Source organism: Borostomias antarcticus, assembly GCF_949987555.1.
Source record: "Borostomias antarcticus genome assembly, chromosome: 5".
Taxonomy (NCBI): domain Eukaryota; kingdom Metazoa; phylum Chordata; class Actinopteri; order Stomiiformes; family Stomiidae; genus Borostomias; species Borostomias antarcticus.
Genome location: NC_140238.1, coordinates 16,145,962 through 16,162,755, shown reverse-complemented (window position 1 = coordinate 16,162,755; position 16,794 = coordinate 16,145,962). Strand labels below are relative to the sequence as shown.

At 41.3% G+C, this 16,794-nt stretch overlaps 1 protein-coding gene across 1 annotated transcript in view; it reads right to left on the bottom strand.

Annotated features, from left to right (window-relative positions):
• Positions 1-2,208: 2,208 nt before the first annotated feature.
• The window catches only part of LOC311309632 (T-cell receptor beta-1 chain C region), a gene marked incomplete at its 5' end in the record, with an annotated part of 31,710 nt that continues 17,124 nt past the window's right edge, over positions 2,209-16,794 (bottom strand). The window contains 5 exons of the mRNA XM_084438963.1: positions 2,209-2,348; positions 2,500-2,606; positions 2,715-2,738; positions 2,841-3,197; positions 6,610-6,649. Of these exons, the coding sequence (XP_084295089.1) occupies positions 2,325-2,348; positions 2,500-2,606; positions 2,715-2,738; positions 2,841-3,197; positions 6,610-6,649 (552 nt within the window). The 3' untranslated portion in view covers positions 2,209-2,324. The remainder of the gene's footprint in view (positions 2,349-2,499; positions 2,607-2,714; positions 2,739-2,840; positions 3,198-6,609; positions 6,650-16,794) is intronic.

Genomic DNA, 16,794 nt, shown 5'->3' with positions numbered 1-16,794 from the left:
CCACACAGAGGTCGTGAAAGACACAGATCCCAATTCCAGCAGGAATGGCCTGGTTTTTCTCACCCAAAATAGCCCCCCCCCCCCCCCTGCACCATGCATGCCTTGCTTTCGCTCTCTCATTTGGTGTCGGTTCCCTCTAGACAGCAATGTGGAGTGACGGTAGCCACCCCCCCCCTCGCGTCAAGGAGGAACTCTACATTGGCATCCGTTCAAGGTGGTTGTTACATACAGGCCTTCTGGCTTTTGTAACAGGGCGGCCTAGGACGCGGAGCGGTGGCATCTACTGATAATGGGGAGCCGGGTATGAAGTTAGGACAGCTGTTCTCTCCTCTGTTTACAGTTCTTTCTCCCATGGCCTCTGCTCCCACAAAAATGACAGCGCTCTCGCATTCGGTCCTGTGTCCCGCACAGGTTTACCTTAAAACTAACAAAAACACAACCATCCCCCGTATTTCACGTGGATGGTATCGCCTGATATTTCACAGGACCTCGTTTGGAGAATACTACTTGTCCCCAGAGGCTACATACATATAAAACCATCCCACGTCTTACGTGGATGATTATCTCCTGGTCTCTCACAGGCCCTCAGTTGGGGAATTCTTCTTGTCCCCAGAGGTAACATATAACATATCGTCACGGCACCAATTGTTGACTTTCGTTGTCTTTTATCATTGTCCTTATTCAGCTCTGCGTTGTGTTTTGATTTCAATAAAAGACGGCCCCCAATCTCACACACAGGATTTGAGCGACAATCAAAAGCTGTTTAATTACATCAGGTTTAACATACAAAAGACGATGGCATATAGTCTAATTATGACCTGACCTGACTGTATGCTGTCTTGACTCAAATCAAAGCATTGGTCTCGTTGCAACGCTCTTAAGTGGTTCGAGTGTCCCCCCCCCTCTTCACCGATAAGACTGGTCTGGACTGGTCGTTGTTTATGGCCTTGCATCCAAGCCTAGGTCTCTCTCTCTAACCACAACAATTGCTGTTTGGCACAGAATGTACCAGCTCTAAGAATGTCATCTTTATCTCATAAGTCTATGGAAGGGAGACACCGTTTCTTACAGAAAACTCCATCCGACAGCCATACTCAGGGGTCAATCATCATAATTAGAAACGGCTAACAGGATCAGATTAAAAGACATTTCTCTGAAAATCAGCCAAATTCATCACCAGTTAGGCTACAGGTCTACGCTAGATTCACCCCTCCCCCCGAGCTCACTCACTGATCATATTGTTAGAGTAGCCTAGTAAGGACATAGGCCTTTGTGTAAGAAAGCTCATTCTTTACTCATGGACAGATTTTAAGCCATAGGATACCACAGAGCTATAGTTCAGGACATCACAAGAGTGAAGAATTGAGTAGGCCAAGCCTAATTGTCCTGTATTTCATTTAAGACGATAACTCCATTTGGGCAAGTGAAAAGATGAGCACAATTCACATGTTAAGAGATAAACTGCGGTCATCTCTCAGTTTTGCTCAGTGGAAAACTAGACATGACCCAGATAAACCCACACTGAGCTCTCACATCTGGGACAAGGTGGTGCGCTGCAAAGCAAACGGAAACCTCCTCAATGTGTGGGCTGTGAGCGGCGTATTTCTCAGAAACTCATGTCAGAATGAAAAACCCTGCCACCCAAAATATCCTGCTTTCATGCACGTCCTCTGGAAATGATGAAGCTACGAAGAAAAGTTAAAACAGCAACACTGCACTTTCCATTGTCTTTGTCAAAGAGACACAAACATTTAAAATATCAACCAGACTCACAGTGATTTTTAAAACTTTATTATAGATAAGAAATAATACAGATTGAGATCAAAATAACACTGAATAACCTGTAACATGTAGTACAATATGTTTGCAGTTGCAGCTTTCAGAATATCATAGCAGTAGGATTATGCTTTCAAAAGTGAAAATAATCTATTATGCATTCATTTCCATAGGCCTACATGTCACAAACATAACATTATGTGGTAGCAGATAATTTTCATAGAGCTTTTTTTTGTTACACAAGCAGATTTGACTCATTTTTACAATAATTGCAATTACCATAGGTTACAGTTAATTCCATTAGTTAATATGAGTAGATCAAAATCATCCTCACAAAGATGTATGACAATGGCTGGGTTTCCCGATAAATAACCTTCTTAAGGAACCCTTCTTAAGCAACCCTTTGCATGGGAGTTAAGAATTACTTTGTAGTTAAGTGCTCCTTAACTTGTTCGGGAAACCCAGCCAATGGCATTATTAAACACATTAGAACTCAAGAAGTCCAGGCACCAGAAGTTAGCTGGTCAGGGCTCCGACTCTGGGCTCAGTTACTGGGTCTTTCCAGACGAACCCTGTGAAAGATACAGAGAGAATAGAAAGAGCCTACATAAATCATGGTGTCATTTTTGAACATTTCTAAACCTTAATCTGCAACCAGTGATATTAAATACAATAAGAATAAATAAGATTGTATGGGTGGACTTGTTGCAGTAGGACACTCACCCGGAGCCTCCACACAAAGAACATGACGAAGAGCCCATAGAAGCTGCTTTTGACAATGAACATGCCATAGGCCAGTTTGGCAGTCAGTGTAATCTTCACATATTCCTCTGAGGGGAAATTGTGATAACTTTGATAAGCATAATTTCAGATGATTCTGACAATTGTCTGCCAATAATTTGATACAGTGAGAGCTTTTACAAAATGCTTTTACACACCTGCACTCATGTTTTCACCTTTATCTGTCAGAAACAAAGAATTAATTAAGAAACATAATATTCACCATCATATTTGTTAGATGATCGTACAAGTTTAATTAGCTTCTAAGCGTTTGCTGTGTGTACCTTTTTCTCCTGTAATCTTATCTTTTATCTCATCCTGGTAATCTGTACCATTGCAGAAGCTGACAATGCATTCAAACTCCCTAGTGGGTTTGTACCACTCTTTGGCCGGCACTCTCAGTCTGCTGGTGATGCTGTATCTTTTTCTGTCTTCATTCCACTTGGCCCAATTGTCGGTCCCCACTCCCTTGACTCTTGGTGTCCCAGCAACCTTCCAGGACACGCTGACATGGTCAGGGTAGAAGTCAGTGGCCACACACACCAGGGTCTTCTTCTTTTTGTTTTCTTGCTTGTCCTTACACTCCCGCTGAGAAGGTTTCAAGACTTTGACTGTGGGTGCAGTGACATTGATGTTTGGGTCTGGAAGGAGATAAATAGAAGTCTTGACATTGAATAGTCAATCCAGCTGTCTCTTTTTTCAATCCAAACAGTCAAGTACATTTTTCATTCATCAATGATTATCCTTTTTTTCCCATGCCGTTGTGGAATTAAGCCTTTTGAGGAATAAAAGATATTATGTAATCGTCACAGCTTTCTTACCGAGAACAGTCAGCTTAGTCCCCCCTCCAAAGTAGGCAGCATAGCTACCAGAGCACAGCACATTCTCACAAGCAGAAAACTAAGGCTATTCCAGCAAGGATTCAGAATACACCAGTTTGTTTTGTATTTACATAGCAGAAAGAAGCAATAACATTATTTCATCCTTGCATTTATATCTCATCACTGGATTATAAACAGCTGTCCGCTTAACTTCATCACTCCCTGTCCCTTCCACAGTCCGGAGATGTCTATCTTCTTCCATGACCATCTTTTCGTCCTTTCACCTCACCTCTCAGTTAGAGGAGATTTCTTGATTTATCTTGCTTGATTTATCTTGCTTTTCCTGCCCGTCTACTGTAGCTAGTCAGATTATTACATTCATTTCAGCATGTTCTTGGGTCTAGGGTCTACAATTATTCATTAATTAGCAGGAAGGATTTAAGGGGGTTAATGTCTTACCCACAACGGTGAGCCAGGTCCCAGGACCAAACTCAGCTTTCAGAGGCAGACCCCAACATTATTAGCATAGGGACTCAACTACACCACACTGACATGTCAAAGTACAATTTCTTTGCTAGTTTGAGGACACCTTATCTGCCATGCAACATCATGACTGAACCCCCTAATGAAAACCAGATCATGACCAAGTCAACACCTTGTAATCTTACTCTCTGCTCAAACAAATGATTCGTATAATGACCTTGTGTGTTTCAGAGGTATCTATAAGGTCACAGTTTAAAGATTACAGATTTCTCACCTAGGACAGTGAGTTTGGTACCACCGCCGAAGTACGCTGGGTAGTTGTTGCTCACACTGATAGAAGGCTACAGAAAAAACACTCCGCTCAACATTCTATCTCAGTACACCACAGCTTGCTGTCTTTTGCTTCTGGAAATGTACAGCTTACGGATCTGATAAGAACAACTGTACTATCCGAGCAGCAATGTAGATTTTTACAATTCTATGACAGGATAGCATAGCCAATGCTTCTATCCTATAAACAATTATTTTACACAGTTGAAAAAGCAACATCCACTTGTCAATTAATTAATTATTAACAAAATGTCTTAATCAGTGGAATTACTAAACATTATTTATCATGACCATTCTCTTAACTGACCTAAGCATGTGATATAATATTTGAAGAAACCTTTTATTACAACTGTCACAACATTATAGGAGTCATCCAAGCCAACGACTGAACCCTGTAATGAAACCAGATCATGGTCAACACCTTATACCCTCTTACTCTGCTCTCTGCTCAAACAAATAATCCATAAGGCCACAGTTTAAAGACTGAATCACAGATTTCTCACCTAGGACGGTGAGTTTGGTGCCACCGCCGAAGTAAGCTGGGTTGTAGTTCACACTGATAGAAGGCTACAGAAAAACACCCTGCTCAACATTCTCAGTACACTGCAACCTGCTGTCTTTTGCACCAATTCCTAGTTATTCTATGCTATACTCAGACACAAATACACAGAAAACCTTACGGAAATTATATCATCCTTACTCTTTTGATGACCCCATTAGACTGCTGAACATCTTATTAATAACAAGTGTTTTTCATAACACTTTAAAACTAAAATAAACCGAAATTAATATCTAATCAGCTCTACGTAGTCATGGAAGCCAATACATCACTAGGACAGATATTGCCAGATGAGGCCATTTTAGTTTTTGCCTTACCTAAAACTGTGAGTTTTGTTCCAGTCCCAAAGTAAGCCTGCGTCTGGGCACACAGCCTACAGAGCTGATGAGAACAACTCAACTACAAGAGCAGCAATGTAGATCTGGCCAGAGAGCCACATTTCTAATGACCACAATTCTATGAGAGGAGAAAATAGGCAATGCTTCTAAACTCTCCCTCAAACAATTATTTTACTCTTACAGTTGAAATAGCAGCACACACTTGTTCCAGCGAAACAAAATGTTTTAATCAGTGGAATTATTATGCAATTATTTATCAAGTCCATTCTCTTCCCTGTCCTCAACATGTGACATAATATATTGAACAGTTTGCAGCAGATTTTCTTACCTAAAATGGTGAGTTTAGTGCCAGATCCAAAGTATGCCTCCGAATACGTGCACAGTGTTTACTCTATAACATAAACTCTCCTCTTTAGAGCCTCTAGAGTTTTAGCTTTATGTCTGGGTTTGCTCTGTCTTTGCGACTCTCTAAGGATCATATTGATCATTACAACATGCATAAATCCAAGAGAGATTACCTTTCACCCAAGTTTACATAGAAATAACTTCATAATTTATGATTTACTTTAGTTTTCACCAATACGATTCCTTTTCAAATTCAGCAACCAGTAGATCACAGTCTATCAATCAACCATGTACTGCTGCCTACAAACTCCAGCCACATAATATAATGTAAAAGTGTCCAAATTACATGTTGTTTTCATAATATTTTGGGAGGATTATTTAAGGGAAATTTCTCACCTAAGACAGTCAACCTGGTCCCTCCACCGAAGTAAGCCTGGCCGCCACCAGTGGCACAGCACACTACATCACTACTCAAATTTAGCAGTGGTCTAACAAGTGCTTTTCTCCTTTATTGTACAGTATACACTGTATCTAATCCAAGTCATTAATGGCTTTTCTCGGCTCTTATCCAAGACACCTACTAGGTCCTACTGTAACATTCTCATACTCATGCGGATTAGACAAAAATACTGTTGTTCACCATTGACATATATATATATATATATATATATATATATATATATATGCATCCCATCTCTTTTGCATCGGTATTCAGTCTCAACCCAAACATTTAACATGGATTACTCACCAAGAACAGTCAATTTTGTGCCTGGTCCAAAGTAGGCTTCATAGTTGGCACACTGCACAAGCTTAACATCAAAACGGGTTGAGTGGAGTAGCCTAAGCGTACCAATAGTATCCTGTACTGTATATTATAGTCACATTCTCATATAGCTACTTCAGTGAACACTGATTAAATTGACATAAATTATATCATCACAAACGTTTTCTTACCCAAAACAGTCAGTTTTGTTCCAGCTCCAAAGATTGCTGGGTTCTCGTTATTCACAGTTCTGAAGCTACAGTAATCATAATATGCTGATCATAACTGACATGTTTTCTGTTTCTGCTCTTCATTGTTGTAGAACTACTGTATTCACTTCATGCTAAGATGCCATTGACAAAGACTCCAATGAGAATAAGTGCCCAGTTATTCAAACATTTTGAACATATTTACCTAAAACGGTCAGTTTGGTTCCACTGCCAAAGTAGGCTGGCTGAGTCGTCACAGTGTTTTCAGATCAAACCATTAATTCAGCTCTTGACAGAACACAAATTATTCTCTTGTAACCAGATAGATACCCATTTCAGGGTTTTTGATTAATTTGAGCAACATGACTTTAGATGAGTTGAACTTACCTAAAACTGTGAGTTTTGTTCCATCCCCAAAGTAGGCTTGACTTGCAGAGTCACATTGATTGTCTGCTCTTCCAAAAAGCCACAGTTCCCTTCATAATCAAAACTTAACTGAAACTGAAAACTGATACTGAAACACATTGTTGTTTTCCATGAGCAAGTTAAAGAACATACTGATCTAGTCCAATTTGGCACAAGCAGGTGTGTTGTTGTCAAGCAAGAGGGAAACAAACAACCCTATCTAAACTATAGGAATCACTCTATTTTAGTGTGTTTACAAACAAATATTAATTTTAAATTAAATTTTTGATTCTAAAAGGTGTCTGAAATCCTGTCGAATCTCATTATTGATGATATCCAGGAACTCATACATTCCAGGTTGTCAGCTGTGCTCTCCTGTGTGTAAGTGAATGGGAGGAGGTTTTTGTACAGCGCCTCAATAGGATTGTATCACTGTGGCCCCCTGTCCCCACGGTGTTAAACCATCACACAAAAACACAATTTCTCTCTCGCTAGCTCTTCTCTCCTCCATATCTCTCCCCCCATCTTTTAGTATCTGTCTCTGAGAGCAGGTGCACTGACAGGGGGTTGCGGATGTTTGAACTCGCTCCAACTGTCAGGTTCTATTTCTGTGAGTACTAAGAAAAGCAGCAAAGAGGAGGCGAGGACAGGCAAGAAGCTTTGTTTTCCTTCCCTTTCCTGTTTCAAATGTAAATGACACCTCCCAAGGGCACACCCACTAAGCTGTCACATCCTACCTCAAACATGATGAATTAATATCATCTATGTATCTATGTATCTATGTATCTATGTATGTATCTATCTATCTATCTATCTATCTATCTATCTATTGTTATCTAACTGTAGATGGAACTGCTGTACCTTATATCATAGAGCCCCCCCAAAATCATGTTTTATGCTGCCTTAATAATAATAATAATAACTTTATTTGTATAGCATTTTTCATACAAAACCTCCTTCCTACTGTACATACTGTAACTCTATCTTTCCAATGACAGTTAAGCATAAAAAAAATGCTGTGCCCTATTATGCTGTGGGTACAGATAAAATATAACATTTTAAAAGAGGTGCAGTAGCAAGCAAGTGCAAAAGGAGCCAGTTAAAGGCTAAAGTGAGGAGATATGCTTTTAGCTTTCTTTAAAAAAAATATTTGGCTTCCTGATATCTACTATATAGGTAGTGTATTCCATAGCTTTGGGGCATAATGACAAAGGCTGCATCCCCGAACAACTGTTGCTGGGAACCTCTTATAAAGCAGGAGCAGATGATCGCAGTGTTTTGAAGGCATTTAGACAAGGGAGTTACAGTAGCAAGCTTGGTTGTTTGTATATTGTGTATAGGGAGGAGGACCTTAAAATCAACTCTAAATGTAACCGGAAGCCAGTGCAGAGCAGCCAAGACTGGTCTAATGTGCTGTGCTCTCTCCTCTTGGTTCTGATTAATACAGTAGCCCAGCTGCAGAGCTTTGAATGAGCTAAAGTCTCCGCATTTTTTTTTTCAGGAGGCCAGTGAAAAATTAATTACAGTAATCAAGTCGTCTTATAATAAAGCCATGAATCCGTTTTTCAAAATCTTTTGATTTATAAATGGTCGTACTTTATAAATGGTTCTACAATGTTTCTAAGGTGGAAAATGATGTTTTTGTCACCTTGTTAATCCAGCATGTCAGGGGGCTGCCACTCACAATGTCTTAGGGTAAGGTTTGATTCAGATATGCGAATCAAAGTTAAATATGAATTAAAATATAGATTTTATCATCTCAAACTCATTTTACTGTTAGAATCACATGCGAGTTCTCCAGGTTTGTCATGATTGATGTGTAATTCCATTTTTAACCCAAAGAGGTCAGTGTATGATCATCTTTGAAACCTTATTATCATCTTTGAAACCTTTTTGTGCATGGCTGTAAGCCAGTGCACCATAGATAGCATTTGTCTGGTTGTCACTCCCTCCCTCCTTCCCCCTTTCTCTCCATCCCATTGTTGACCTGCAGTTCTATGTTGCCACCACTAGAGGCAGTAGTCCCAGCGCACTAAAATAAATACACTATGACACCATGCACTGTCCAAATCCTCGGTAGTATAGTGGATAAAGCGTCTGACTCCCATGCGGAAGGACAGGGGTTCAGGGGAAGATTTTTCTTTGTCACTGGATGTTATAGAAGCTATGTACAAATGTGGTTACCTGGTGGTGCTATGTCCGTTATTGAATTTATGTGCAGTAATTGAACATTTGAAATATTCCTGTTTTGAAATTATACTGTATAGGTGTCTCAGTAATTACCCATTACATATTAGGCCAGGGGTTGGCAATTAAGTTTGGCCTTGGGCCAGATTTTTTCCAAGCCATTACATGGCAGGCCAGAACCAAAATCCACGGTAAATTTTATGAATTGATAGTGAAAAATAAATTGATAATGATATTGATAATGAAAGCTCCTGAAACGACAGAGCAGATGCACTACCTTAGGTAGGCCTAAGAGAGACATTCATTATCTAAATTAAAAATATAATTGGGATTTTAAATACAATAACAGGCTTAGTAGCCTACTCACTTAGTGTGAAAAGTGACATCTCCCGTCTGTCACTATTCTCCGGATGTCTGGTGATATGGACGTCATATTAATCCGAAGACAGTTCTCCAGGTGTTTGTGCGTCGGTCGATTCCTTTCGGTCGATTCCTTTATCGCATTCATGGATGAAAAGGAGGACTCGCAGACATAGGTGGAGGGGAACATTGAGCATGCTATCCAAAAGGCACTCATAGACTCCGCACTTCTGAGCGCATCGCTGCCAAGGGATGTTGTTTGGAAATCAATTAGCCTTGTCTAATGCGGGGATCATTCCTTTCGCCAGTTAAGTGAGTAGGCTACTAAGCCTGTTATTGTATTTAAAATCCCAATTGTATTTTTGATTTAGATAATGAATGTCTTGTTGTAATTCGTATATAGGCCTACCTATAGCGCATCTGCTTTGTCGTTTCAGGAGCTTCTTTCTTCTTTCTTGAAGCACTCCAGTCCACGATCAAGTCCGGATTCAGCTTATTTTTTTCTTTCAGTTTAATTGCATTTTAGCCTACCGTTCGTGCCATCAGAGTCATATACATTTGACTTACTGAACTGATGTTTTATTTGTTTGCTATTTCAGCAGGCGCAGTCTGACGACTTTTTTTTCCACGTGAGCAAGCACGTTATTGGCCGTGCTGGTTAATTCACTGTCTGCCGGTTACTGTTAATAAACTATAAACTTAAAACTGTCTATAAGCATTCTTCTTAGGTTGTGATAATTTCTCTGGACATTATAGCTTGAATATATAGTTAGCCTTTATTTGGGACTGTCGGTCTGATTTTGTGTTAAAAAAAAAATCTCAAAATAATCTGGCGGGCCAGATATTATTGCTGGCGTGCCAACTTTGGTCTGCGGGCTGCCTATTGCCGATCCCTGTATTAGGCTATACTTTGCATGTATTTACCAGGTAAATGTTTAGTAATCGGGGGACTATGAAAGGAAGGGTTACCCCAAAAACATTCAGCGTAAGTTAATTTAGCAATAGAAATCCATAAGCCTAGCGCCAATGGGCCTATAGGATATAGACAATAAACTACCGGTGGAATGGTGGTGGAGCAATAGCGGGAGCATTTCCGATTACTAGCGGACTGCTATCCCTGATGCCAATAATCCACCAGAGGTCTGCTTGCCATTCGATGTGCAAATGGCCAGGAACCCGCCAGCAGATTCGGCCGGAGGTCCGCCAGCTCGTCCATTTGGGACCCGCTGTAGGTCCACTAGCTTTGTGTTATCTGGGTTTATCCCTTACCTTTGTCCAGAATCCAAAGTGGAACCAATTGCAGCAAAATAGCTAACGTTTCATTATTTCGTTATTTCATGTCATTTCAATTCACAGCTATTTCAGTGGAATGACTAGCTTCCGTCCTACCAGTCCTGGGGCCTCATTTATAAAGCTTGCGTAGCCTAAGCACAAAAGTATGCGTACGCCACTCCTGAGCAAACTTAGGGATTTATGAAAAAAACAAACTTGACGGGAGAATGGCGGAGAATGTGCTCACCTCCAAGCACACTCTGACCCATGCGTACGCACATTTGTGGCGAAATGAGAAACTGTGATCCTAATGGCAGAAAGGTGAAACCCGAGAAACGCTTTGAAATTGACACCATTGTGAACGATAAATATATCCGATATTGCGAAATAACCCCTCAAATATGTTGCACAGTCCAACCGGGAATCATAATCAACTGGATCTGTCATCGCTTAACAATTGATTTGTTTATTTATTCTCATAAATAATTATTGTATTTATTTATTCTCATAAATTATTCCTTTATTTGTTTATTTGGATGGATGGATATGTGAATCCCAATTTTGGTAGAGCAACAATCTAGTCTTAGAGAAGGCCCTCTCACCGTGGGGAAAATGACAGTGCCGACATGCAGCCTAGCCTTCCGCAACAAGAAATCTCTATGTGCACTGTTGTGCACATAAGCAATGTGTAGGCTAATATATTATAAGGATAGCCTAATATGATTGACTGTAAGCTGTGTTACACTGAAATAGGCGGTGTCTGTTGATGGTGTTTCATTGCCTCATTGTTTGACTCAGGAATCCTCATTCATAGGGCGCCCATTATAGCTATTTAGGCTATTTAGAGATCGTCATGCATATTTGATAAATTAAATAGGCTAAACTGATCCCGTTTTCGATGCCTCAGTCAGGCAGATAAGAGTAATTGTCTTAGATGTTATGGATGTTATGTGTCATCGGCTGTTCTGTTTTCTTGATATCCCTACTAACACAATCAGGTTGCAGCAATGTTGCAGAAACGTGCGATTTAGACTTTTGTATGGTCCACTCAACGTCAAGTTAAACGTGCATGCAACGCAAACGCGGTATCTGCACACAAGTTGCTGCAACGTGCAGGTCCAACGTGTCTGCAACGTGCCTGTAATGTGCACACAACGTTGTGATTTCCGTGATGATTTCGATGTATATGGCTGCAACGTGGTCTACACTAACGTTGGCTACATTTATAATTTGCATTACAAAACAAATCAGCTCCTTGCACAAGCTCCACTACTTCCTGAAACTCTACAGGCATATTTCTTTACCGTCCTATACTATTGGATATAAATTGCGATGAATCCGGTGTGCAGCACACCTGATCAATCACTTCCATCCACTAGTATAGGACAGGAAAGAAATACGCCTGTAGTGTGTCAGGAAGTAGTGGAGCTTGTGCAAAGAGCCTATTAATGTCATAGTCAATGCAGCAAGCAAAATTATGGTACAAAAGTTATGACAACACCATTAACAGTTAAGAACAATTTATTTTATAAAAAAAAATGTCTGTATGGACACACAATGTCTGGCCTGCAACATGATAAACAAGTTTTAAAAACAAAAAGGATTTAAAAAAAAAAAAAAAAAAAAAACATTGACAAAAAAAAGTTATTTACAAAAAAAATGACAGGCTGTGCTCAGATAGGCTGGGGGGGGGGGGGGGCTGTGCTCAGATGGGCTGCGGGTGGGCGTCAGATGGGCTGGGGGGCAGCTAGGAAGGGAAGTCTTCCTCATCAGAATGCTGGGGAGTGCTCAGATGGACTGTTCTTGGATGGGATGTGCTCAGGCAGACTTCTGCAGATACCTAAAGACATAATGAAATGGCCGTAAATACACAACGCACATACATGCACAAAAAAGTGGTAAACAATCTTTGGAACCATGCAGTGTCACTGGGAAGGAGAAACCCCCCAAAAAATACATCACTTACCCTTCTGCATTTAGCAGGGGCATGTTTTAATGTCTCCTGCAGCTGGGCGGCCACCTCCGCCGTCGTAGCCTTCGGCATGGAGACCATAACTGCACCTTTAAGTTATCAAGAAAGGTAATGGTTTCAATTCACATCGGTCATGGAATAAAGACGATGTATTAAAAAATATTAAAAATATGAACCATTTCTTACGTGTTAGAACATTGACAAGAGTGTCATACTCTTCAGTGGCTTCTTCCCCTTCTTCCCGTGCACACTGTAGGCGCTCCACACCGCATGTGTGGCAACAGCTGACAGCACCCGTCGGACTGTGTCCGCCAAGTCTCTGCCACCAATGGCACCTAGGTATTGTGTCTGCAAAACAAAGAGTAATTTACTGTACCCTTCCCTGCAAAAATAAGACAAAGTTCTGCCCTGCAGACACTCACCATCTTCCTCTGATGTTCCCGGTCCTTCAACCTGGCCTCAAAGACCAGCAGCTCCTCTGTTTGGGCAGGGTCCAGTACATCCAGCACTTCTCCCTGGGCTCCAGACTCCCCAGGCCGCATGCTCTGGGCCAGTTCCCTCACACTCTGTGCAAGCTCACGGAGTTGCTCCCGCAAGTCTGAGAACTGCTGATGTACAGACCTCTGGAAATCTAGATAAACACAGATGTGGCTATAAGTACATTGACATAAAACTAAATTAAACTCAAAATATATCCCTGCATGCAACATGAAGTAGTTCCATACCAGCATCTGCAGAGCAGCATCGATTCGGTAGAGGGGTACATGGAGTCAATGGTGCTGGAGCCGTTTTCTTGGGCGATGGCATCACAGACCTAACTGAAAAACAAAAGGGATAAAGGAAAGGGGTTAGCAGGAAACTATATGGTGTTGGCAGCATGCTTTGGCTTCTGGCATTTGAAGGAAAATAAATTAAGACATTAACAGGTAGACATCACAACACCACAGCAGTACATGCCACTCTTACCTGGTCTGGCTGGGGTGCTATACATGAGGCCTGGGCTCATGTGGTTTTCGCTCACAGGGGATGAGCTCGGAAAATCTGCAAGATGAGTAAAATGGTATTCAATCAAAAAAAGCCAATCACAGAGCTAACTGAAAACCTTAAAGCAGGAAACTTTATGGTGTTGGCTTTGGCTTCTGGCATTTGGAGGGAAACTAAATAAAGACATGACAGGTAGACACCACAACACCACAGCAGTACATGCCACTCTTACCTGGTCTGGCTGGGGTGCTATATGATCTGGCTGGGGTGCTATACATGGGGCCTGGGCCCCGCTCGCTCACATGGGACAAGCTTGGAAAATCTGCAAGATGAGTAAAATGGTATTCAAAATAAATAAAAAATAGTCCAACTATCAGTGTGCAATAGGCATAGACATTTCATTTCTTTTGCCATGAGCCTGGCCCCTTCGTAATGATCTGTGTGCATAAAGTACCATAATCAATACATTTCAGCCATCCTTTTTCCTCAGAATAATGAGTCATGATCTCCCCCCCCCCCCATCAGTATTTTTTAACAGCTTAAAATGCAAACAGTACCAGTTGTGGACTTTGGGAAAACCCAAACTCTGTGGAGCGCCCAGCCAGGGTTAGGTTCCACACAGCTCTTTATCCGTTGGCTGACTTTGTTCATTGGCCAGGAACACATCTGCAACTGTGAGTGAAACCATGTTAGTACCCGCTTCCCTGTACAATTGAAAAGTAGCACACCAATCAGAAACATTGTTCACACAAACATGTTCTTACCCCATCCTTTTTGGAGAGCCAGGATACTGGGACAACCGACACAGTGTCCTCCCCCAGAAACTCCACACTGCAATACAGTCTGCCCAATAAACAAAAAAATATTAAGGTTATAAACACATAAGGACCCTATGGAAAAGTAGGCAGAGGGGAAGAAGCGACTAAAACAACAATTCAACAAGTCATTACAGCCGATAAGTAATTAGTGACACGGCACTATTCTATACTATTCTTTTTTTTTTTTTTTTTATTCTCTGCCGGCATCTGCCCAGGACAGATGCGGTCAATGGCGGTCAATCATCAGTGTGGGAAACATGAAGCTAGTTTAGGCATTAGCCACTGCAGTGCACAGATTAAATGTATAAGGCCCGTGAATCACGCGTTACTACTCGCAGTTTTAACAGGAACGCCTGTTTTTGACTCGTGAACTCCAACAATACACACCGATACTACTAATGTGGCAAACAAAGTTGCCTCCATCTTTGTTTCGAGCCAACGTTATTGTCCATGGTACCCCGCTTACCTCGTGGGTGGCATCGTTCTCAGTCTCCCACTTTCCAGACAAATGGAAAATATATAAAGCATTATCTTGGCTTCGCCTTCACTTTTGCCTATGTAAAATTAGCCTAAGATTCATGATGGCCTTAGAAAGCCTGACACGAGCGAGCTCCCAATGTGAGTCTCAAATTCAGCAGAGTCAAACAAACAAACAATTCACATGTCCAGCGGCCATTTTAGAGTAACGTTAACTAACACAAACTACCAGCTCAGACCGTTCGCTTATGTTTCTGCAAATGTTCGCGGCGAACACCAAGCCAGCAGTAACAGAAAAAAGGTTTGCAATAGTTTGTCGGAGTATTTGCAATATTGTCTAAACGTTAGCCAAGTTCGGGCCTTGACTTAGCTAGCTAACACTAGGTAGCGTGCTAGCTAGCATTAGCTAATGTTAGCTAGCTAGCATTAGGCTTCCAATTCCTGAACTTAGTTTAGCGTGCAGGTTATGAGTTGGGCAATTCCAGCGTTATGGATGTGACATCCGCACTCAAAATGACAACAAAAAAAGACGGTCGTTTTCTGGACACTATACTTTAAAAAAAAAACTGTTAACTTTTAAGTCTAATGCAGAAATGTTGATATCCACATGATGATGGAGTCTTGGCTGAACATGAAAATAGCAGGATTTAAAATATTTAATAATTTATTTAGAATTGTATGAGGAACTAGGGCTGCGAGCAGCAGTGAGCGGGCCCTCGCACCCCATGCGTGTCGGGGTGCTGCGCCGTTAAAGGCTGTGCTATTTCGGTGTGCAGTACTGAGAGAAACTTCCTGTCACCAGTAGGTGGCGCTCTAGGCGTGACTCAATACCGAAGCATAGATGTGTTCAGGACGGTACCTTGATGAAGCGTGAGAAATGTTGAGTAAATCGGATAACGTATGTAGGAGTTATGAGGACTTCCTGTTTCACCAGTAGGTGGCGCTGTAAGTGTGACTCAATACCGACACATAGATGTGTTCAGAAGGTGACCTTCATGAAGCGTCAGCAATTTGGTGTAAATCGGATGATGTATGCAGGAGTTATGAGGACTTCCTGTTTCACCAATAGGTGGCGCTATAAGTATGACGCAATACTGACACAAAGATGTGTTCAGGACAGAACCGTCATGAAGCGTGAGATATATCGGACAAATTGGATAATGTATGTAGGAGTTATGAGGACTTCCTGTTTCACCAATAGGTGGCGCTATAAGTATGACGCAATACTGACACATAGATGTGTTCAGGACAGAACCTTCATGAAGCGTGAGATATATCGGACAAATCGGATAATGTATGGAGGAGTTATGAGGACTTCCTGTTTCACCAATAGGTGGCGCTATAAGTATGACGCAATACTGACACATAGATGTGTTCAGGACAGAACCGTCATGAAGCGTGAGATATATCAGACAAATTGGATAATGTATGTAGTAGTTATGAGGACTTCCTGTTTCACCAATAGGTGGCGCTATAAGTATGATGCAATACTGACACAGATGTGTTCAGGACAGAACCGTCATGAAGCGTGAGATAAATCGGACAAATTGGATAATGTATGGAGGAGTTATGAGGACTTCCTGTTTCACCAATAGGTGGCGCTATAAGTATGACGCAATACTGACACATAGATGTGTTCAGGACAGAACCGTCATGAAGCGTGAGATAAATCGGACAAATCGGATAATGTATGGAGGAGTTATGAGGACTTCCTGTTTCACCAATAGGTGGCGCTATAAGTATGACGCAATACTGACACATAGATGTGTTCAGGACAGAACCTTCATGAAGCGTGAGATATATCGGACGAATTGGATAATGTATGGAGGAGTTATGATGACTTCGTGTTTTATGGCGAAATGTCAAACTTTGGCGGGGCGCCACGGCAAGGGTGTTTGGTGAAAACTCAATTTTT